The sequence below is a fragment of the Paramisgurnus dabryanus genome, chromosome 16 (genome assembly GCF_030506205.2).
Source record: "Paramisgurnus dabryanus chromosome 16, PD_genome_1.1, whole genome shotgun sequence".
Lineage (NCBI taxonomy): Eukaryota > Metazoa > Chordata > Actinopteri > Cypriniformes > Cobitidae > Paramisgurnus > Paramisgurnus dabryanus.
In genome coordinates this window covers 19,910,888-19,935,464 of record NC_133352.1, presented here as the reverse complement: position 1 = coordinate 19,935,464, position 24,577 = coordinate 19,910,888, and the positions used below count along the sequence as shown (strand labels likewise).

General features: G+C 37.5%; 1 protein-coding gene across 2 annotated transcripts in view; it reads left to right on the top strand.

Annotated features, from left to right (window-relative positions):
- The window catches only part of fgf13a (fibroblast growth factor 13a), a 114,224-nt gene that overhangs the window by 34,398 nt on the left and 55,249 nt on the right, over positions 1–24,577 (top strand). Inside the window, exon 3 of one of the 2 annotated variants that reach the window (XM_065271883.2) lies at positions 18,814–18,981. The exons of the other annotated variant lie outside the window; for it this stretch is intronic. Within the exon in view, the coding sequence (XP_065127955.1) occupies positions 18,814–18,981 (168 nt within the window). The remainder of the gene's footprint in view (positions 1–18,813; positions 18,982–24,577) is intronic. 2 annotated transcript variants of the gene reach the window in all.

The window sequence follows — 24,577 nt, the reverse complement described above, 5'->3', positions numbered from 1 at the left end:
GTTTGAAATGGGAGTTGTTCAACTCAAAGAGTTGGACACAACACAAAGCCCTATGTTTTATTTATATTCCTGCTCCGGATTAATGCCACCCAGACGGTTAATCAATAGCTGCCGCAAAACCCATTACCAAAACCTGCAAATGGAAGAAAAGCAAAAGGTCAGATGGTTGCCCTAAGGTGAACCTTCTCTGTTGCAGGTTGTGCTGTATTAAGGTTTGAGTTTTAGACCTGCTGGGTTGAAATGTTTAGACTTTATAGCTTTGGAGTGGCAAGTGTATTTTGAACAATATTCAATCATTGATACTTCAGCCACTGTTATGCAAAGGTCTGGCCAGCAGAAAGTCTCTTGGCGATGCCGGTCACACTGACAAACCCTGTGGGCAATTTGACCCCATTCACTTGACACCGGAGGCAGCCCCAAGCAAGAAATCTATAATACCTGAGGGAAGCTACAGTATCTGTTAGTCCTTCAATTCATCTCAATGGCAGTGATTCTTTACTACTGAAACAACCAAAAGAAAAGGATAAAAAATACCTGTTTAAAATATCTGCTATGCTATAATGAAATATTTTTTATTTTTTATTTTGCTTTTAATTTTGTCTTATCCAAAACACGACTATTCGTTTTCAGAATATTTTTTTTACATAATTATTATACACAGTACATCAACAAATATTATATAAATACAACCACATGTATGTATATTTTTAAGGAAAAAAGATGATATAATAAATATTTATATTTATATATGATATAAATGATATGTAAATATACAAATGTGACCAGTCACGGAAAGTAGTGACACAAGTCGGATCTGGGGCATTCTGAGTTATTCACAGATTCTGAAACTGATTTGGAGAAGTTGTGGCCATTTGAATACAACACATTCAAGAAAGAGAATGTCGAGAAATTTGAGAAAGAAGAGTTAACACTTTTCCCTACCTGGAGAGACAATAGGGCTCATTTACATCTCATTTAGCTAAGCCATACCCCCTGTAAAGCCGTTTTGAGATACAGATGTTCTAGCATCATATGTAGTATTTTATGACAGAAGTCCGAATGACAACATGCAAAAATAAACAGAACTTTTTACCTTTGTGGGGATCACAAGTCGAATCCAGTCTGTTTCAGATGTGTGAATCATCCAATGACCAGTTTTGTCCACAAATGCGTATAATCCATGAAATAACTATTGAGTCTATTGTTTACATCAGATTTTGCATAAACTTCTGGTAAAATAATATAATATACAATCTGAGGACTATTTACATTGTAACAAGTAAGGGTATATGCCATTACACTCCGGTAATTTACGTTCTGTTAAACACATGAACCCGCCTTCAAAGTTTGAATTTAAAATAGGGCGGTAGTATAATAGGTAATCCAAACAGCGCCGTCGAAAACGTGACGTTATTTAGAGATGTTACCAATCGCTCGCTCGTTCCTCCATCAGCCAATTACTTCATGGAAAATATTGATAGACAAAACATGTAGCCAATTATATAAAGAATTCAACGATCTCTGTGTGACGTTTTGTGTGTGTGTTTGACTTCATGCTGCGCTGGAAGAACTAAGAGACAGGTGACGTCAAAGTACCACGAGAACGAGTCGAAATTAAACTACTCCGTAAGATTTCTTGAAGAGCTCTCACGTTACTTTGACGTCATCCGACTGCGGCGCCGCATAAAGTCAGTACCTGGGGTCAACGCACGTTATAAATTTGAAAAAAACAAAAAAAACTTAGCAAACATGTTTGAGGGACAGGGCAGCCGCGTCACTACAATCACGTGACTTCACGCGGTTCACAACAGAGCTGGAAGAGAAGACAATGCTGAATAAAGTCGTAATTCTTGCTATTTTTGGACCAAAATGTATTTCGATGCTTCAACACATTCAAGCTGACCCACTGATGTCACATTGACTACTTTGATGATGTTTTTATTACCTTTCTGGACATGGAAACCGTACATAGATTTTCAATGGAGGAGACAGAAAGCTCTCGGACTAAATCTAACGCCAAAACATCTTAAACTGTGTTACGAAGATGAACGGAGGTCTTCTTAGTTTAGAACGACATATGGGTGAGTCATTAATGATATTACTTTCATTTTTGGGCGAACTATCCTTATTTAGTAGTCACGCTGTTCCCTTTGGGGGCGGGGGCGAAAACACAAGCTTATCCAGTATGTAAATATACAATGACGCCCCCGCTGCACGCTAGAATCTCCGGAAAAACATGCCGATTTCAACTGCAAAATGTACGCTTTTAAATGTACAAAAACTGCAATCTCAAACATGGAGAGGCTTCTTCGTGATCTCAACTAACAGATTCTGCAATAAATTGAAAATCAAAAATTTTGAGAAAAAAAACTTTGTTTCTCATTTTCTCTAAACTTGTGCTGCCGACTTGTGTCACTGGTTTCCGTGACGAGTCACAAATGTTTATACAAATGCAAATATTTCTTAAATATATACATGCATGTGTGTGCATTTATATATACACAATTATTATATACATTACACATATATTTAATATGTAAACAAAAAAAAATTATTCTACAAACGATAAGTCGCGACTAATCATTAGGCAGCTCTATGTTTCAGTTTATGCAGTTTGTGTGTTTATTCAAAGCACCAGTCTTGAGGAGGAACATGATTGCTCATCCAAAAGTGTCATTTTTATACACCCTCATTTTGCTCATAAGATCACAGAATTTTTATCAATGGGTGAAATATTACTTAGGTAACAGCTGTATAGATGATAATATGCAGAGAGTGAGAAAGAATGGCAGGGCTTTCATGAAGGCAATAAACACAAGGCTACAATATCTGAGGCAACTATGCCCTGCCGTGTTTGTTTTCCACTGCTTGCCTTTTATTACAGCCTTTATGACTCGGTGTGACTGCAGGGAAGCTCTGTTGTCCTCTGGCTGATTTCGTTTTGTGGCTCTAGCACAGCCAATGAAATGCAATGTGTCTGAAAAACACAAGCTTTACAGAAGCAGAGATTTATGAACGTGTTACCGTTTGGGTGCTTTGTGTAGGCCACCCACATGGTTTGTTATCACATACAATTTATTTTTATAGGACCTGTTTGTAGATGAACATTCTTCTTGGGCCTGAGACACCATCATACTAGCTGGGTTTCCATCACACTGATTTTATGCGCATTTTGAAGTACCACATAAGAAACGAGTGATGGAAAAGCCAATTTTCAAATAAAAATAATTTTATTTGCAAAAAGGTTTTAACGTACCCTTGATGTTTTTTTTGAGTGTAAATGCGAATAATGAGAGAGAGAGAGCATTTGCCGAATAAATTCTGATGTAGCGAACATTAAACTCATTTGACTGATTGTCTAGTTGTATCAGCTCAATGTCATTGCAATGCCCTTGCTGCTAGTGCCTTCATCAAAAATGCTGCATTTCTTTTTCTATGCACAGCATTTAGTTTAGCAGTTACAAGCTAAACTGCTAGTAAATTTCATAACTTGCCAAATCGTAACTAAATGCACTCCTGTCTCCATTTTCAAAGCGTGCCTTGTTTTATTGACTGTGATTACTAGGTTACCAATACCATCGTCATTCGTTCAAACAACCTGATGGAAACGCAACCTACAGTAATTTATATTTGTTTGTTTTTCTCTTTTTTTTGCACATTTTAAAAAGATACGCTTTACGTTTCGATGGAAACCCAGCAACTGTATGCAAAATCTAATTATAGCCTAACCATATCTTTGGCATTTTATTTAAGGAATATTAAAAAGGAATTTCAAATTGTATTTGCAAGTGCATTTTCTACTACTGGGTGTAAAAAAGAACGTACAATGTGGTCAACTGTAAATGACGTCACATCCAAATACAAACATGCCCTATAACATAATCCCACCCCCAACACTTTGATTGACAAGCTTATTTGCAGGCATTGGAAACGCAAATGGAAAGAGGATTGCGATTTCATTTGAGTTTTGGCAGGCTCTGTATGCGACGCCAGAGGAATTGAAACAGCAAAGGTTAATTACAATAGAGATTAAAATATGGCAAGGTCATAACTTGAAAGACATGGGAAATTTAATTGCAAATGGACTTTGCTTTTCAATTTGAAATTTGGCATACATTGTATGTTCGTGTAACCGTAAAAGAAAACACTTTTTAATATTGTCCGCAAAAACGCCCAATAAAACTGTGAATGTGTGTTACAATACATTTGGCAAACGCTTTTGTCTAAATGGACTTAAAAAGCATTTAGATCATACATTATAGTAGTATGATGTTCCCTGGAAACCAAATCCATGACCTTTCTGCAGTCAACGCGATGCTCTATGGAGTGAGTCACATGAACGAACACTTGTACTCTCTAGTCTGTGTGTACTTCAAGTGTAAGACCTCAACATGAGCTTATTTCCCGGCACAATGAGACAGAACTTTAAGTTAGCAAGATTTCATGGCCTCTGGGAAGCAACAACTGCCTGCTTGTGAAACACTGCTGTCGTTTTATGCGTGCAAACTGCGCCTTCAGATAGAGCCGACCATTGTTGTGTACAGGATTGCTTGCGGTCAAATGGTTCGGATCAGGAGACTCATGGTTCTTTGGAAAACTTTGGTGTATGTGGATCTCAGGCGACAATAGGAGATGTTAACTCATTACCTCCTTTGCGGCAGGAAATCAATTTTCTCCTAAACTTCTCTTTGTACATTTCAATATCCATTTACTCTCTGTTACCTCCTGACACGATAGATTCTAGTCTCTCAGCTCGGTCTCTCAGCTTGCAAAAGATGGAAAAGCAAACCAAACTGACATTATAAAGCAGAAACACATATTCCTTTGTTAAAATCTTATACAGCAAGAGGAGAAACTTTGTAGTGGCTTGTTTATTCCTTATTAATGCGAGATTTGCCACAAAAAGCAAACACAGGATATTGGTGTTTTAAGAGCAGCAAACATGCACTCCGTGGAAGTAGTATATTGAGTTTCATCCAGAAATAGCAAAGAAGATTTTAGCGAGTGAGAGTATACATATAAAATTTATGTTGGAAGTGCCTTGTGTCCCCTGGGACTATACAGTTTCATAGGGTATAAATCTTTTAGTAATAATGTAATCTTTAAGTGTCTTGTTTCAACCGCACAACTCAGAACAGATATCTAGATTAAATGGATTCATGTTAAATGACATTTAATGCAGATTATAAAGCCTGATTTATACTTGTGCATATGATCTATGCTATTCCCTTTACACAGTAGGCTACATCTTAGTTTTCATTTACACATCTGCGGTGTTGTTCGTGTCGACATGCAGCTCGCTATTAGGCGGTGTCGAAGGGGATGTTATCGAGTAACCATCACCAATGATGGCTGCAAATAGACTTTTGTTACAGCTTGAGTTGTTAAATATTGCTCCTTAGCTTGGTCCGTCTTTAGTTTTACCGTTGCAGGTGGTAATTGTATGAGAAAATGACATGCTATATATTGCAGATTGCAGAGACAAATCACAGCGCTTCGTTCTGAATAGAATTGGTGCGTTTTTACTTTTTTGTGGGGGTACGCATCAGGCTATGGCATAGGGTGTGCTTTGCAGTACAAAAATAAAAGGTTAATGATCCCCAAGTACCAAATGTGAGTTGTCTTTGGCATGTAAGTAAATAAGATGAAGTATCCAGTTGGTGTTTTTATAACGTCATATTCCAGCACATTTGAAATATTCCTCTAATGTAAGGAAGAATGTTATGACGAATGATAATAAATCTTTCAAGTTTTGTTTACTCTGTTATATGCTGTATGACAAAAAAATTATGTCATTTTGTATGAATATGTATAAACGGTTTCATCGGACGCACGTGTTACACGTCTGGATCCGAACTTTACTTCCGGTTTCGTTTTTTTAATGGTCTGACTAGTTGCTAAAGATCTTGAACAAATGCCTCCTCGAAAATAACAAATATTTTGGTTTCCTAGGTAATCTATGTGTTGTTTTTTTTCTTGTTATATAAATAAACTACGTTTAAAGAACTTTGTTGTTGTTTATTCTTAGCGGAGCTTCCCGGAAGTTACGTGCGGACCGCGACAGCCGCTTGTTTATGTTGTTACTGCTGAAACGGTCTATAGTATGAATTAATTCGGACGTACAACATCCCCGCCATGTTGTTAGTCGATACTGGAATGATGTAAAACAGACAGCCATTTAATATATATGTATTTACATTTAAACAGAGTTGTTACCGCTTTTGGACATTTTTGAATAAAAAAAAAACGCACGCATTCCTTTCTTGTTCTTCATTGGTTAACTCCTCTCCCGGGGGCTCATGGGATAGTAAAGGGTCCATCGAAAGAAAACTTCGGGATCTTGCCTGAAATAGTAGGTCAACCAGGTACTTTTCGCCTACTGTTTTTGAAATACTACTATGAATTTGGACGTACTACTCGCCTTGCCCACTGCTTTTCGCCTACTATATACTGTAGTATGGAAGTAGGTGGTTTCGGATGCAGCCTGTGAGTTTTTTCTTCTTTATACATGAAGTCTGTTTAACTGTTCTCACAGACTCTAGAGGCCTGACATTGAATGTTGCTGAAATGACTGCAAGAAATTGACTGTGCATTTCTTTATTTACAGTACTGTTACATTATTAGCCATACTGGTTTATCCAAGTTTTTGCTATAATACTTTTAAAATTTTTTACATGCTGTATCTATTTGACAAACAAACTTAAACACACTTTGTACTGATGTCCTTATTGACAGCGTTTCATAACGCAGCGCACACCGCATCCTAGCTTTAAAAAAGCCACTTTACCATAATCACGTCTTAATGTTGTTAACGGTCTATAGCCACACTTCACATTTAAGCTTATGTAATTTAAAACAACGCTAACTTACCTTTTGTTAGCCCTCTTTCCATTTTCCGAACCCCCCCACAAAAACTGTCATAGCCAAACTAAAATAGATACAGTTTATGAAGTCTTTGCACTAAAAGCATAAGTTTGGTCTCATTTGAAAGCAGACACTTGGAAGTTTATTAAGAGGTGAACATTAGTTACTGTTAAAATGAAAAAAGTTGTTATAGAGAGCTTAAATTATACTTTTTTATTAACTCCACCAAACATGTATGAAATATTGTTATGAAAATCTAAATGAAATTGGCCTTGGAGCAATCTAGAAATGCTCTGCAGATAAAGCCACAGGTCTGACCATGTTCTGTTTTAAATCTGAAGATGATACCTCTAAAACTCTGTATTTTATGAAATGTTTTTTAGACCCATGTCAGGTAAATTTATTTAGAGAAAACAGCAAAAATGCTAAGCTAATGTTTGTTTATTTATATCTCACAACATCCTTTCAGTTTATTGTCCTATTGCTCCGGGTTTAAAACAGACTCATTAAATAAGCATCCGGATGAGTCATTAACAACTTTTAATCCGGGATATGGCTGTCTAAATGTTTATTTTATTATTATTATTAATAATTGCTCATAATTTCTATTTAGTGTTTTATTTCCTCCTTTTGTCTCAATTCACTTTCTTTTTATTAAAGTCCTTTCTTACAAAAAGAAACTTACCTTAAAGAAGCTTTACCAGTCAAAATTATTCCTAGAAACACATATCTCATATCTCCAGACAGCAGATGTTTACAGAACAGCTAGTACGTTAGCTTAGCATACCATCAAAACACTACAAATAAAAGCATTTATAATAAAACTCACATTATAACATCAAAAGTCGAGTGCCTAAACAATCATGCGTGATCTGATGTGGCTTTGAATCATAAAATAAGACCGAAAATAAACAATTTTATGTTATTTATGCTGTTAGCTTTGCTCGATTAGCATAGCATTATAATATACAGTACTGTTATGAAAATAACAGACATAGCGTTAAAAATACAGACAAACCATATATATAATTTTAATCGTGTTTATTGTCTCCATGGTTTTAAAACATCAAAACATCTTTATTTGCATGTTATTATAAAAACAGCGATCGATCGTTGCACGTCACTGTTCAAGTTCACGTCTGATAGCTGAGCTGAGCTCTAACGTCTTATTCTATGAAAGTTTTCATATTGAGAGTTTCAGACTTTAGCGCCCTCCGGCTTCACGTATGAATGAAACAAACTGAGTGTGAATGACTGCAGACTTCAGCTTGCTCATATCGCCATGTTTGGAATAAAAATGGGTGAAATATTACCCCCCCCCTGCAGAAATTTGAAATAAACATATAAAATTGAAGTAATATTTCTCCAAATATGCATACTTTGAATTAAAAGCCCCGATGGATGTTGTTTTATCGAGTGCTTTCATGACGATCACGGAGGAGTATTTTTATCAATGAGTGCGGCTGAGGGTTATATTTCAAATTAAAGGTATGTACCGTTTTTCATTTTCATAACGCCTGACAAAAATGAAGAAATTACTGTTACTAGGATTCTCAGATTAAAATAAAGGTCAAAAACTAAATCTTATATCAAAAACCTTTTTAATGATGTATAGTTGTTTAATGTAAGTACATTTAAACTAACAGTAATTTAAATTATGTAAATAAATAGCTCTTCAGTACATCCACGTCCTCGCGCAGGCTATCAGGTTAAAATAGCTGAAGACGGCGTGTACAAACATTAAACTTCCTTAAAACAGTGTCCTGTAGATATGTAAATTCCACCCCGACCTCTAACCTCTAGTCTGTGTTTGCATGAAGTCAGATGAAGCAGGCGTGCTGGTTTGTTCTAAATGTTCTAATATCCATATTTTACACAATCCATAAAATGCCGCAAAAAAACACGTTGCTAGTATTAAGTCACAAATATGCTAAAGACGTAAGACGGGTGAGACGCGGCAATACATCCAATCAGAGAAACTGGTCTATTTTAATTCATAAAACAACCTGTTTGGGGGGCACTGCCCGCGAATGTCCCCCCTTGACGCCGGCCCTGGGTAGATGGTTACTGACTGTGTGTGGAGGTTGTGATAAATCCCACATTTTCAGCACAGAGTCGCATAAGATTTTGAGGAAAGCCTCTTAAAAGTAGGAGGAAACCATGAGCAGATGGATAGAAAAGAAGACAAAGGTAGTGCATTATGGGAACGGTTAAGTTTCGACTTAAGGGACAACTGCATTTATTTGTCATTTGGACTTTTAGTTAGATTTTTCTCTATGTGTTGGGAATAAAAAAGGAAAAAACAATCAGATTAAGCTGAAAAAGGCTCTGAGGAATAAGATCTCTTTACAGCCTGGCTCAGGAAAATTAATGGAGGTCTCATTTATGTTTCATTAAAGTCTTAACTGTCTCTAAGATGTACCTCATAAAATGTTTTATTAAATATAAAAATGAGAACAAATTGTTTGGATTGATATTAAAAGATTTCTAGTTTCAAATGTAGATTATTGTAGATGTTCCTCTTGCTAGTTGGTACTGTACATTGTTGCCTTGTTAGCCCACATTGGAAGCACACATACCAATGAAACGTATACCCTGAATGCACTTGTTGCTTCGTATAAATGCATCTGCCAAATGCATTAATGTAATGAAATGATGCACAATTTTAGGTTACCTGACAAAATAGAGAAATGCATCCCTAAAATCTTCTCCAGATTTATAAACAACATATTCATCCATATTTTGCATGATGTCATGTTTTGATCTCTTAAATTGGCATAATGAAAATATTAATCAGACTCCGACTGACCCAGTATTGTGCTGAATTTCATTAGCTTCTGTCAGCTGTTAGCTGCAGTAAATATAATGCAAAACATTAATCCTACTTAATTCTTGCATCTGTTTGCTCTCAGCTTTAGTGCCAGGGGTGGTGTATGAGAGAGAGAGATGGAGAAAACAGAGTCTCTCATTCACCTGAGAAGAAAGACTCAAAATATCCTGAGGTGTTCAGTCAATGGCACCACTGTAAGGACCTGTCAGAGTGCCGTGTCAGAACCGTCTGAAGGACCCTTGTGATTTACACCTGATCGTTTGAGTCTTTCCTCTCGGCTTGTGAAAGGAGGACACGCTGAAGTTTCATTAATGCGTATGACTCAGCTCTGACTGGGAGAAACACACAGAGGAATCTCATCAGCTCTGCACATGCTAGAGTTCACACACACAGAGAAAACAAAGTCTTTATGGAAACTCATTACAATTGCAAGCTGTGTTTACTTGCAATGTAATGTTTGATGTTACTAAAATGTAAGTGCGTTATTAGTAACTAGTAAACTTTACATGCATTAGCGTTATCTTCAGCAAAACGTCTCAATAATTAACTAGTGAAGTTGTTCTTATCTACTGCGTCAGGACCAAAATATAGTATGGTTACAGGTTGCAAATAATACAATGCAACTAATGCAACATCAAGACATTTTTAAGCAGTATACAATTTGAAGCCAGATTTCTTGCATATGATCTCAGTGTTTCATTCACCTGCTCTGAATCTCAGACACAACCATATCAAATACAGTTTAATGTTTAATTATTCCAGCGTTCTGCTGAGAGCAACACTGGGAAGTGTCTGATTAAAGACTTCCTGTGGTTTAATGCAGGTAAAAATAGAGATGAGGTTGGAAGTAAGCATTGGCTTCACTCACATCTCTGATAATTCATATTTAGCACTGTTGCCCCACAGCAAGAAGGTCCTCGGTTTGACCCTCTGCTGGGTCGGGAGGTCTTGTGAAGTTTGCATGTTCCTCCTGTGTCAGCGTTGGTTTATTTCGGATACCCCAGTTTCATACTCCAGTTTCCCCCCATAGCCCACAAACACGCAGGTATGTGAATTGGAGATGCCAAATTGCCCTTTCCCCGAACTTGTGTATAGATCATCTTGTGTGGATTGACTTTGTTAGATTAGCCACTTCTCACCATGAATATAGTAATTGATGCTGGAATGGCATTAATAAATGAATAAAAATGCATATTCATTCAAATAAAGGCAATAGTTTTTTTAGGGAACAATTGTTTGTGAATTGTTTTTGTTTAGTATGAAATATCTGAATTGTTCTTCAGTATACGAGCAGGATATGGGCAGCAATCCATCTGCTGTTTTTTTTTTGTGTGTGCAGCTCTAGTGGGTTTTTATCTTATAATGCCATTAATATGGTTTTACATTTAACCTTTCAATAGGATTGTGTAGTCCTTAACCTCTGAGATTTGTACTAACATTGAGGTTGTATTATCTTCACCACATGAGATTAATCAGGTTGTGAGGTTGCTTACAAAGTTTCTGCATCATGAAAAACACACATTTGGAACCAATACATACCGGCATGTACTTTTGAGGTACTAATATGCACTCTTTAGGTACAAACCCGTACTTTTTGAAAGGGTACCACCACAATGACTGCTTTTGTAAAAAAAAAATTCAGAGAGTGTAATGTGAACAGTTGTTTTACTTTAACTCAAAGGGGTTAAGGTACTTTTAGTTAAATACTGATACAGTACTAATACTTTACGCTAATAATAATATGGTCCCGTACACACTGCATATTAATTCGGTTGTCACTTCACCTTTTAATGCTTAATCCTGTTCTGTACACACACACAGTTTAGTAACTTACGGGACTGCCACCCGCATTCTACAACCGAATTAACTCCTGCGAAATACAGGTAGTGACAAAACTCTGCATAGTGTGTACATAACTGAACTGAACAACTTGTAGTTAATAAAGTGTTTAAATGTGCATCATGGACATGACAGGTCTTTCTTCTGAAAAATAAATGCCTAGAAGGGGAAAAGTCTTCTGTATGCGCGGTCCAGAAAATTACAGAGGCACGAGCGTTTGCTGACTAGTGTTGCCAGATCTTGCAAGAAAAAACAGCTAACAAGAAAAATCCAATAATAAACCGGAATACATCCAATTGCTTTACCTCAAAGATCAAAATAATGGAACAGGAATCTTCACACTTTAATAACAACAAAAACTTGATCGATTAAGCGCCAAAACAGTATAGGAGTACAAAAAAGACGAGGACCTGGCAACACTGCAAGACACTGCGCTGTGAAGCAGCCTCACAAATGCGTACAATACACAATGCCAAGACGGAGGTTTATTGCAAAACATAACGCTGTTAAATTATTTTGGGAAAAGCTGATAAGCACTCTTTGTCAATCATCACATTTTTGGGAGTGAGTCTTGTTCCGTACAGACATGAAACAAACATTTAGGGGATTCACTCCCGCATTTACATGCGGTTGTCACTCCCGAAATTTTGCAGTGTGTCTGAGGCCTATATCTACACTTCTACATAAGGTTAATGTTTGCTGCTCATGTTTTTAGTGGGCTGTTGCTTTCTTTATGATGTGTGTTAGGTTGACAGAAGCACAGCTGTGTCAGGCTGTTCCATGAAATGTGTGCAGCCATGCACAAAAAGCCCTGTGTTTATGTTGTTACCTTAAATCTGAGAGCAGGTCGGCAGGTTTTCAGCCAGAGGGGAATACGTTCTACGCTCTACCTACACACACGTGCACGCACACACACAGTTGAACAGACAGCGAGAACGGTATTGTACTCTATCAGACTTTCCTGTGAAGAGGAGTCTTGCTGAATGTGAAGTTGAGGTAGAGAGCAGTCAGTCAGTGTGGTTTCTTCAGGCTATGCCATCTGTAAATGCACCCCAACACAGGGGGTATAGCAGCCAACTCTGCACAGTCTGCAGCACTCAGTGTCTCTGTGTGTTTGTGTTCTGTACAAGCTCTGCAATGTATGAATGAAAGATGGTAATAATTTGTTACTTTGGTGGAGATTGTCCTGCAGTCCATGATTTGTGAAGACATTAGATGCTTTTAATGGCCTTTTTAGACAATGGCTGTAAGCTAATAATAACCAGTGACGTATCCAAAACAACACTATTCATGTTGGTCTAAGCTGGTCTTTGTCTGATTTTTAAAGACGTGTGATAGTGTCAGTAGAGTGATTTATGGTCAGACGTCATGTCACACAGTCTCTGGGCAATAGAAAGATTTTGTCCACCTCAGCGTTTGATCCTGTCGACCTTTAAAGCTTGAGTTGTGACTAATGCTGCATTCCAGACTCGGATTTAGGATATTTCCCACTTCAACACAGAAATAATGTTTGGAATGGTGCCGGTTAAATCATTACTTTAAATATTTTAATGAATGTTTAAGTTTACTTAATCCAGACATTATTTATGGTTTTGAGGTGGAAATATCCTAAAGAACAATGTATTTAGTGTATAACTAGACTAATTAAATTGTTATAATTAATTTTAAAAGACATATTGAGACCTGTTAGCATATATACAACATCAATTTTATTAAACAGCATTTTATGTTTAAACTCCCTAAATACACAAGTAAGCAAACCTGCCATCCCATTATATTCATTAAAGCCTGAGGGTGGGTGTTTATATAAAAGCTGTAAGCCAAGGTGACTCATGATGATAAATTAATGTGGGCAGACGTAAGGTCACACTGTAAAGGCATATGCACTTTTATGCTTGCATTTAAATTAGATCTATCTCTAAATCTAAATTAATGTTTAAGCCTTGAAGGAAAAAGGGCTGATCTAAACACCCAACCTTGTTAAGTCACACATTGGAAACCCGTTTTTTATGTTTTGCTGAGTGAATATACAGAGCTGTATCTATTACAGTGAGTTAACTGCGTGGCTTGCTGGTAGAGAACTGACATTATTAACTGTCCTTTTATTAGTATTTTTAGTTACAAGGTTGAATCTTTCTCGGGTTGTGGTAAAGTACAGTAAGAACTTGATGCTGTTGTTCTCTAAATGACTACTGGTGTACTTGTTACTTGGTCACTGTTGCATCTTCATGCTTGTTTCCATTTTTACGTGAAGCCTGATCCGACGTAGACGTCAAGGTCCAACGTTGGTCCGACGTCAAGGTCCAAAGTTGATCCGACGTCAAGATCCAACGTTGATCCGACGTCAAGGTCCAACGTTGATCCGACGTCAAGGTCCAACGCTGATCCGAAGTCAAGGTCCAACGTTGAACCGACGTCAAGGTCCAACGTTGATCCGACGTCAAGGTCCAAGGTTGATCCGACGTCAAGGTCCAACGTTGACCCGACGTCAAGGTCCAACGTTGATCCGACGTCAAGGTCCAACGTTGATCCGACGTCAAGGTCCAACGTTGGATTTTGACGTCAAGGTCTATTTATTGTGCGTCACCAATCGGTTCAATGGAGGGGTAGTATTTTTTTTGTCTGATTTATGATGACAAACTCATATTTGATTAGGAAATTGTTGTTACTAAACAAACAAATTCTACAAATTTTTCATTTGATCTACTGTGATTTTCATGTTGAAATATTGGGGGGGGGTTGTAACTGACGGATTTGAATATTGGGGGGCTACATCCCCCTACAAACTACGCCCCTGCTGGAGGTGTAACATGAATCATGAAGGTGTGACAGAACTACTTTACAGTTACATTTAAATATCAGCTAATAATGCAGCACTCAACAGGGATTTGTCTTCTGTCACTGATATTTGAGAGCATCCTTGACTTCATATGCACGGCACAGTGTCTTCCACATACGGGCAAGTGATGTTAGCTCACTTTTCCACCCATTTGCCAGAGGAGATGGTGGGGGTCATACTGTAAAAGCCTCTATTCAGTAGACTCTGATTAGCCATGAGTCACTGGTTAAATGGGGATGAGAAGGGCTGTATGAGGCATGGGGAGATTCAGGCACGGCCTGTGCGTCATCTGTGTTTTCCTGATGTGGGAGGGAGGCATCAGGTGGTCTGTGTCGTTAAATGGACTGATTTGAGATCGAGGTGGGAGTGATAAAGAGGGGTGTGAGATGAAACTGTTACATGCTCTTGTGTTGATGTGTTTAGAGGGAGTTTGGTGTTGCTTAGATGATACAGAGTTGTTATGGTGAAAAAGTATGCATTATCAGTGGCGGCCGGTGACTTCTTTTTTCAAGGGCGCTCAATGCGAAGTTCGTCACAACATGTATGTAGCCCGTCATGTGTATGGTTCCTTTTTCAAAATATGTGTTCTGCGCGTCGAGTGATCCTGTGTGCATCACGTGTCTTGTTAAAATAAGTGCCTGCTGCAGACGCGTCTAAAGGGTTTATGATAAAAGAAACACTCTCGTTTACCAGATACTCGCATAATCTCATGCATAATCAGAGTTTACTGTTAAGGGAGTGTCTTAGATGTATTTTTTCAACATGAGTGTCTTTTGACGCGTCTGCAGCAGGCACTTATTTTGACAAAACATGTGATGCACATGGTTCACATGACGCAACAAACACATATTTTGAAAACGCAAGCAACACACATGACACTCCGAACACTTATTTTGAATTAGCGCCCCTCGGATGAGCAGTCCCAAGCCGCCACTGTGCATTATATTATTAAAGCAGAAACTTATAGGCTAAAAAAGGTCATTTTTGCATAATGTAGCATCTAGCATGAAAAATACAGAAGCTGGTTATATATTCTTAAAGGAATATTCCATTTTCTTAAAAGAAAAATCCAGATAATTTACTCACCACCATGTCATCCAAAATGTTGATGTCTTTCTTTGTTCAGTCGAGAAGAAATTATGTTTTTTGAGGAAAACAGTGCAGGATTTTTCTCATTTTAATGGACTTTAATGGACACGAACAATTAACACTTAACTCAACACTTAACAGTTTTTTTCAACGTAGTTTCAAAGGACTATACACGATCCCAAACGAGGCATAAGGGTCTTATCTAGCAAAACGATTGTCATTTTTGACAAGAAAAATAACAAATATAAACTTTTAAACCACAATTTCTCATCTAGATCCAGTCCTGAAAGCGTCAGCGTTACTTCACGCAATACGTCATGACGTCAAGAGGTCACAGAGGACGAACGCAAAACTCCGCCCCAGTGTTTACAAGTGTGTTGGAAGAGGACCGTTCCTACGTTGTTGTATGTCAACTGATAATAATTAATGTCTTTGTGTCAGTTTATTGTTTACAATGGTCCGCAAATGTGCGTTTTATATATGTAACACGTGACCTCCCTACGTCACTACGCATTTATGTTAGGTCGTGCTGGACCGGATCTAGACGAGAAAACGTGGTTTAAAAGTGTATATTTGTTATTTTTCTTGTCAAAGATGACAATCGTTTTGCTAGATAAGACCCTTATGCCTCGTTTGGGATCGTTTATAGTCCTTTGAAACTACGTTGAAAAAAACTGTTACGTGTTGAGTTAAGTGTTAAGTGTTGGTGTCCATTAAAGTCCATTAAAATAAGAAAAATCCTGCAATGTTTTCCTAAAAAAACATAATTTCTTCTCGACTGAACAAAAAAAGACATCAACATTTTGGATGACATGGCGGTGAGTAAATTATCTGGATTTTTCTTTTAAGAAAATTGACTATTCCTTTTAGTTAATTTAAAAAATATGCCTCGTCTAATTCAATATAAAAGTAAATACATAAGTAAATAATGACAGAATTTTCATTTGGGTGTTTAAATTTAGTTTTAAATTAAATAAGATCATGCAGATAATTATGAAGAACTCATACTTAGTTTTCCCTTCCATAAAGTTTACCAGCATGAGTCTAAGAAGAGAATAAAATACATTTTATTTCAATTTCATTTAGTGGTAAGAAAAGCTCAATTTCACCTTCACTCCTGAAGTTTCACAGTGACACAGCAATAAAAATGTGTCATCCATTTTCTTATCCGAAAAGTAGTCTTGACTCAGATACAAGTGATATTTCAAGTGCTGATATTTTAAGCACATGCTCCCGCAGGGCTGTGCTTAAAATGGCAACGTTCTTTTATTCGTTTTATCACACTGACATTTCATGCAAAATGGGTGATCAAAACTGGTTCTGACCCTCTTTTATTTGAGACAGTCCACCCCTAAATCAGTCTCTGAACTTTGATACCTTAACTGTGTTAAATGTGAACTGCAGCAGGATCATAATTTAGGTCTGACATCTTTGCTGGTGATGGCGTCACTACTGTCCTTGAAATCTTTGTAGATTGAGGCCATTGCTAATGAACTGTTCTGAACATCCAGCGTATCTGTAACCCATGTACAGTTTTGGGTAATTACGGATCACGTGATCACAAATCATTCAGTTCTTGATTTTTATTGCTTTTCTTGATTAAGGGTGCATTTGCATCTGACTTGTGGCGCTCAGTACCTTCACTCCAGGGACAGAGGTGGTGAGGTGATACATGGGAAGGTTGTATACCTTGCATCATTAAACCCTTCAACTCATTCATCTCCTCTCTGGAGTGTCAGGGATTGACTCTCAGCACCATGGACAGGGACATAGATCACTCACAGCTGATATGGTGGCAGAACCATGAGCTATAGATCATCTCACATCAGGCCACAGGACTGACAGCTCATTTTGAAGCCACGGCTGATGGAAAAGATGGAGCTTCAGCACATCCATCAGGCTTCTAGTGACCTGGCCATGCACTCTCCATCACGCTTTGTCACATTGTGTTGCGCCACATCGTAAAAAAACTCTTCTAGCACTAAATATTCTGCCCATTTTAATTTAAGTTTATGAGGGTAACCATTTATAAACGTTGTTGGACTAGGACCTTAAAAACTCACTCCAGACTCCAATATAAAACGTGTCATGGCTTAAAATAGACAGTGGCAGTCAAAGTGATCTCTCAGAGTGTTTCTGTGAGAGCCAGGGAAGTTAAAAGTAAGGTCAAATTACATTGTGTTCCTTTTTATTAGGTTTTTGTCTTTATTAACGTGTGAGAAAGAGAACGATAATAGCAGGGTGCTGTAAGAGTTACAATACCAGTTTGGCCTCAAATCACGATTAAGGCAAAAATAGACTTTAAAACAGAAGTTTGGAGCTATAATAATGTTATATCTCAGAGAAAAGTACACAGTGCAAGCTTTATTGTACAGTGCGAGCTTGAATTAATACAGTGAGCATCAGCCTACACTTTAAATTTCAGTGGTCAAATAGGCATTGCTTTTACAATGTCAGTACCTTCAGAAAGGTGTAGAAACGGTTGGCTTATTATCGGAACAATGACAGCTGTTCATACACTATGTGCATGTTGTATGTAAATATACTGTACTGTTAAAATACAATTTGATCTGCTTCCTCTATGCATGTTGAGATGCAAAGATGCCTTGCTGGAAATGATGCATGACTTTACCAAAAATGAAAACATTTAGGAATGTTCGCTGATATGCCTTAATCCAATAAAGTATATTTGCATGGGTATTTTGTCTATACACACAGTTGACAATGGTCATTACCCTCTGAAATACTGGATTATAGTTGTTTACAGAGTTTACTACCCTACAGCCCAGTTTTCTGCTGTTATATAGTTTTCAATCATTTGTGACGTGTATTAGGGATGGGTGATATAGATTACAAAACAAATAACATATTGTTGCTTTTCAGATTTTTTTGGGGAGTATTTGACACATATCTGTATGTGTTTACTTAAAATGCTTTTTAAACAGACCTTTTAAAATTGTATTGATTTTTTGGCAATTTGAATTGTTTTATAGGGGAACAGAAATCTCTGTCTTAACCAAAAGTTAAGTGCCGATCTCTTTAAAAATTTAATGGCCAGTTAAAAGTCCCAATAAAACCACAATATTCATTGTAAATTGAACACATGTATATATCACCCAGCCCCAGTATCGGCCTCTCCTTCTCTTTCTTATTCAGCTTTCATCTATGAACTATTACATGTGTTCTGCTAATCTTATTACTGTTGTTGCTTATTATGACCTTGTTGTTGTTATTTATGCTTATGTTTCTTTACTTTGCATATTTCTCTCATTGTGTTGAAATATTTCTGTTGCTTTGAGCGCTCTCTCTCCCTTTCTAATCCTTCGTTCATTTTGTTATGGCCTGACCGCAGTCCAGGATGACGCTGCCCCAGGTACCCAGGAGTACATTATGTTGCGGCAGGATTCCATCCATTCTGCGGATATAAGGGGGAAAGGCTCCCCGTTTCGTGCTAAGTGTCACGAAATCTTCTGCTGTCCACTGAAGCAAGTCGTCCTCAAAGAGAGCTCAGAGTCCGAAGGTTTGTGTGCATTGCTGATGCGGTCTCTTTCTTATTTTTAAGTTTCATTTCAACTTCTTGTTTTTGCCTTTTCTTTAAAGCATCTGGCTTTTGTGTGTCTTTGTTTGTGAGCCTGTGTGTGTGTGTGTGTGTGTGTGTGTGTGTGTGTGTGTGTGTGTGTGTGTGTGTGTGTGTATAAACTGCATAAATTGCCTGCAATGATGAATACCCTAAGGACAGGCTATCCTTCTGTTATGTATTGAAGTGTGGCGTCTCTCTGAAATATTTTTTTCTGTATTGAATGCAGACCTTATGGTTTTTTAGTGCTGTATTGACCAATTATTATCTCAAAATTACGGAGTAGAGCCTAACACAGATTTTAGCTGACTTTAAAGTGACACACATATACACAAAAGGTTAATATCCTTCCCAAATTAATGTTTTACTACAGAAACAATAACAAAAATGGTCCCTAGTTGTCACTTGAGCGGTACCCTTTCAAAAAGTACAACTTAACACCTAAATAGGTAATTTTTAGTACCCCAGAAGTACATATTGGTACCAGAAAGTATATATTAGTAACTCAAAGGTACATTTTAATACCTCAAAGTAAAAGGTACCATATTGGTACCAAATGTATACTCATATGTACCTAAAAATTACATTTTAGGAACTTTTTGAAGGGGTACTGATCCAGTGACAGCTTGAGACCATTTATTTACAATTTTACCAGTGTATGGATGGATGCTGCTATATTTTGTTTTCAACATAAAACTGAGTAAAATCAATAAGAAAGTCATTCTTTTCCTTAAATGAGTATAAAAAGAAATCATATCTCTATATAACCCCTTCCATTTGACCCTTCCCATAAGCTCCTCCCCTTTTATCCCTCCCTCGCCTTACACAAATTTCATACTGTATCTATTTCCTACCTCCAGAAACACAAACACACCAGGCCTCTTTTACAGGGCACAAAAGGTTATTGGCTCTTTCCCTGATATTTCTGCCTCTTATGGATGCATGGGTTTTGCTGATGTCTACACACAGGACGTCTTTATGGAGTCCTGCATGTTGCTGTATTGTCTTTATGTTGGTTTTTTTAGTGCTCTTTAGGGTGCTAAGAATAAGTGTGACTTTAAAAGTGTTTGTCATTGCAGGCTGTCAGATCATTGGGTAAGCCATCAGAAGTCACCTCATAAATAAAGTTAAACACACAGAAGTGTTCATCAGTCACTTTGTTAGATGACACATGGATTGTTCATGCATCACTGGAATGCAGCTCTAGATTGATGGATAATTTAGTTGTCATAGTTACAATGCCATCGCTGCTGACAAACATGTGGCTAATCAATTATTCAGTAATGGTTTATTTTCATGGTCATTACAAGCTCATTTCAGGGTGATATAGAGTTGTACTGTGTCTCTGAGGTCCAGGAAAGCTCTACATGTTTGATTTCTTAAGTGTTTGTGCAGTACATTTAATTTGTCGGGATCATGCGGCAAACAACAGGACAAGAGTGTGAATATAGGAAGAGGAAAAGGCTGATAAAGGAGAAACTGAATAACCACAGATCTATTATTCAGTCTCACTGAAGCTCTGCGTGGACGTGACTGAATTTGAAAATCATAGGTTTCTTATGAAAGGATTTAATCAAGGTTAAAGGAATAGTTCACCTAGAAATGTAATATTTTGTCATAATTTACATTTTTTGCTTTTTCCAAAGCAACTTACATTGCATTCAAACTATACATGTGTTCCCTGGAAATCGTACCCATGACCTAAGATAACTAAGCTACAGTAAGCGAAAGTGCTGCCAGTAAGTTACTATAAAAATACAATGAAAAGTCGATCAGTGTATATACAAGCTGGAATACTGATGTTTATTCCTAAAAAAAAACAAATTTCCTCACCAGAATTGGGAAACACACACACACAACTCGGATTAATACTGCTGTCTGTAATACAAATCTCTATTGCTTCAAAAGTCCATCAGGACCAGACTCACCCTTTCTCTCTCTCTCTCTCTCTCTCTCTCTCTCTCTCTCTCTCTCTTTCTCTCTCTCTCTCTCTCCCCCATGTTCTCTGTCTTAAAGGGATAGTTCGGCCAAAAACGATATTAAACCCATGATTTACTCACCCCCAAGCTGTCCGAGTTGCATATGTCCATCGTTTTTCATACAAACACATTTTCGGATATTTTAGAAAATGTTTTAGATCTTTCAGTTGATTAAATGTAATGTTACGGGGTCCACCCATAGTCCACGACCTTCAAGTCCAAAAAAAGTCCAGGATGATAAACAAAGGTCTTCTGAGGGTAATCCGTGCGGTGTTGTTGTAGAAATATACATATTTAAAGTTTTATTAACGTAAATAAATACCTTCCGGTAACGCCGCCATCTTAGTCGCGTCCGCATTCAGGATGAGAGCTTACACAGCCTACGGAGGCTACTCTCTGTGCCCCCGCCTTCCGAATTTGTCAGACGTCACTAAGAAAAGTGCGTACACTACGCTAATACTCTCTCCTGAATACAGAGGAGTCTAAGATGGCGGCGCTACCGGAAGGTAGTTAATTACGTTAATAAAACTTTAAATATATATATTTCTACAACAACACCGCACGGATTACCCTCAGAAGACCTTTGTTAATCATCCTGGACTTTTTTTGGACTTGAAGGTCGTGGACTATGGGTGGACCCCGTAACATTACATTTAATCAACTGAAAGATCTAAAATATTTTCTAAAATATCCGAAAATGTGTTTGTCTGAAAAACGATGGACATATGCAACTCGGACAGCTTGGGGGTGAGTAAATCATGGGTTTAATATCGTTTTTGGCCGAACTATCCCTTTAAAGGCCAATCACACCAAAGGTGTTTTAAGCGCTTGGAAATGCAAGGCGCATCGCATTGACTTTTTTGTCACTTTAAAAAAGAGCAGTGTGGCAACTCTTTTTATATTGCTATGCAACCATGGAGTCAGGTGTCTTGTCAATCAAATATTGAAGCGTGAACGCCCTTTTGCTGTTAACTGTCAAATTAGCCGAAACTTTGAAAATAGGGCGCTTGCTCTGACATTGATCGAGGTTGAGAGGTGCATATCCTTACGAAAATTAACCATGGTTTTATTGTGGTAAAAGTGTAGTAACCATAGTTTTTTGGTGTATTGATTACTATGAGCAAAACCATGGTTTTACTACACTAACCATGGTTTAATTATGGTTTTTGAAAACCATGGTTGTCAAAACCATGGTTATTTTGTGGTTACTTTTTGTAAGGGTGAACACGCAGGAGAGAGTGAATGGAGTCCCAGTGTTCCAAATTACTGTAAACTTCCGTCACCACAAGGAAAGGCCGGTCTCTCACCTCATTCGATTGGACAATGGAAAGACATGAATGACGTTGGGTGCTTTTCTGCTCTCAGCGCTTCTTCAAAAGCAAAAAATGCATAAACTGCACGCATAATGCACACTGCCCACAGAAAATCATTTAAAAAAAGGGGCCTGCAACTACCATAATCGCTTTGGTGTGATCAGCCCCTTACTGTCCAACACTCACAACCTCTCTCTTCCTCTGTCGTCAGGCTGCATGCTCTCAACATCCTTTACCTTTTTGACTCTCTCTTATCAAAATTCATCCCCCACTTTGTCTGTTCTCTGTCTTAACCTGTCTGCTCTTTCTATTTTGTTTTAACTCTGTCTTTCTCAATTTTAAAGCGTAAATGATGGAATGTGCCCAAGAGCCCTGTTTCTTTCTCATATTTAATCAATAGTTGAGAACAAGTTGGACTTTCTGTATTTATCCTAAATAGCACAAGTGTTCAAAGCTCTTTATAGGCCAGACTTTCATGGAGGACTTTTTTTAAACTTTCTCAAGTGATGAAATGTCCTCACCAAGGCTAAGCGGTTTGTTGAAAATTATCCAGATTAAAACACGGTATCAGTATTTTGAAATCACAGTGAAACTCAAATATAGTTATTTTTTACTGAAAAGCCAATATAAAGCCACTATGTTATCAACAATTTAGGTTATGTTACAGTTAAAAAAGTGGTATTTTATGAATGAAAAGCATAATATGCTTACCAGGAAATGTGCTACTTGTTCTTGTTGTCATTTTCCTATTTCTCTCTACTTTATACAGTATGAGCATACCTCACCATTATCCAGTTATACAGTCAAGTGCATTTTTATGCCAGTTTTTATCAAATGCTTTAACATAATGCATGTATAATTGGTAAACATCAGGGCTACTTCTGTAGTGTAACTCTGCGTAGTAGAATTTAAAATGATGGCTCGCTTGTTTACAGTATATCACAATAAAGTACTTTGCACCTTCACTCACTCTCCCACCTGTGTAAACAGCATTAGTAAGAGTGGTGAGCTCTGAAATTACATTACAGCTGACCCCTGATTCTCATTTCACCTGCTGCTTTCAAACAACTCAACTCAACACTTTCAACACTAACCACACTTACAAACTGGACTCTTTTTGCATTGGATTTTTAGGATCAGGCTCAATAATTTTATGCAAGTAGTTGTGTGAATAGAACAGGCATGAATAAGTCATGGTTATGCAAATTGGTGAGAGTCATTGGGGGATTAATTTAGGTGGAACCGTGGGAATATCACATCGGAATGGCACATAACCAGGCTCAGCACTAGCTACGTGAGATATTCGGAAATGCACCAGAAATTAAAAATGTTTACACAATTATAAGAGAATTTTCATATTTGGGTGAACTATTCCTTTAAGTACACATACAGTAAGGACTGAAAGTCCCACTGAAGCAACATAATAGTGTTGACTCTGTTTCTTCTGGGACTAAACCTGCAACCTCTTTTCTAACAGACAAGGTAATTATCCTTTAGTTGACCTCACGCCTGAAAATACACACACTGATCAGAGTAACTTCCCTTTTGGCTTTTCATCTGAAATAACTCACAGTAAAGTCATTGGAGAGACAGTCTCTTTGGAGCCAAATTACCTTGGTTAATAGCGCACTGTAATAAACAAGATTGTCATCTCAGAACCTGTTTTAGTCCCAAGACACAGCACACATTCCCGAACCATCAGGCCACCATTTCTCATGGATTTATTTAAAGTGGCTTTTACACACAGAACAGATGCAACTCTTTTTCTTTTCCTCTAAACATCTAAGACCTTGTATGGCCTATGTTAAGATGCCATCATGACACTCACAGTGTACAAAACTTACCTGGCTTAGTTTTAGTCAAATTGAGTAAGATTGCATACCAGATTTTCATTAAAACCGTTCAGTTATACAACAGTTTCAGATTTCTAATCTGTATTCAGTGACGAAGGATTACTCCATAGTGTGTACTGTACGTTATCTGAAGTGTAAACAGCTAGACAGGGATGTGCAGTCAGCACTTTGACAGTGTTTACAAATCACATTGTGACAGGCTACTGGCACACATACAGTTTGTTCTGTATCACTGTACAGTGTTACAATAGTACGAGGATATCACAGACTTCTATTGTGTGTTCATACCTTATAAAAATTATATCATATTTCATATTCTCAACCCTGAACATAAACCAGTGAAAACCAAATTATTAGTTAATACATAAGTAAACCATGAGTTTATTTGGTCACA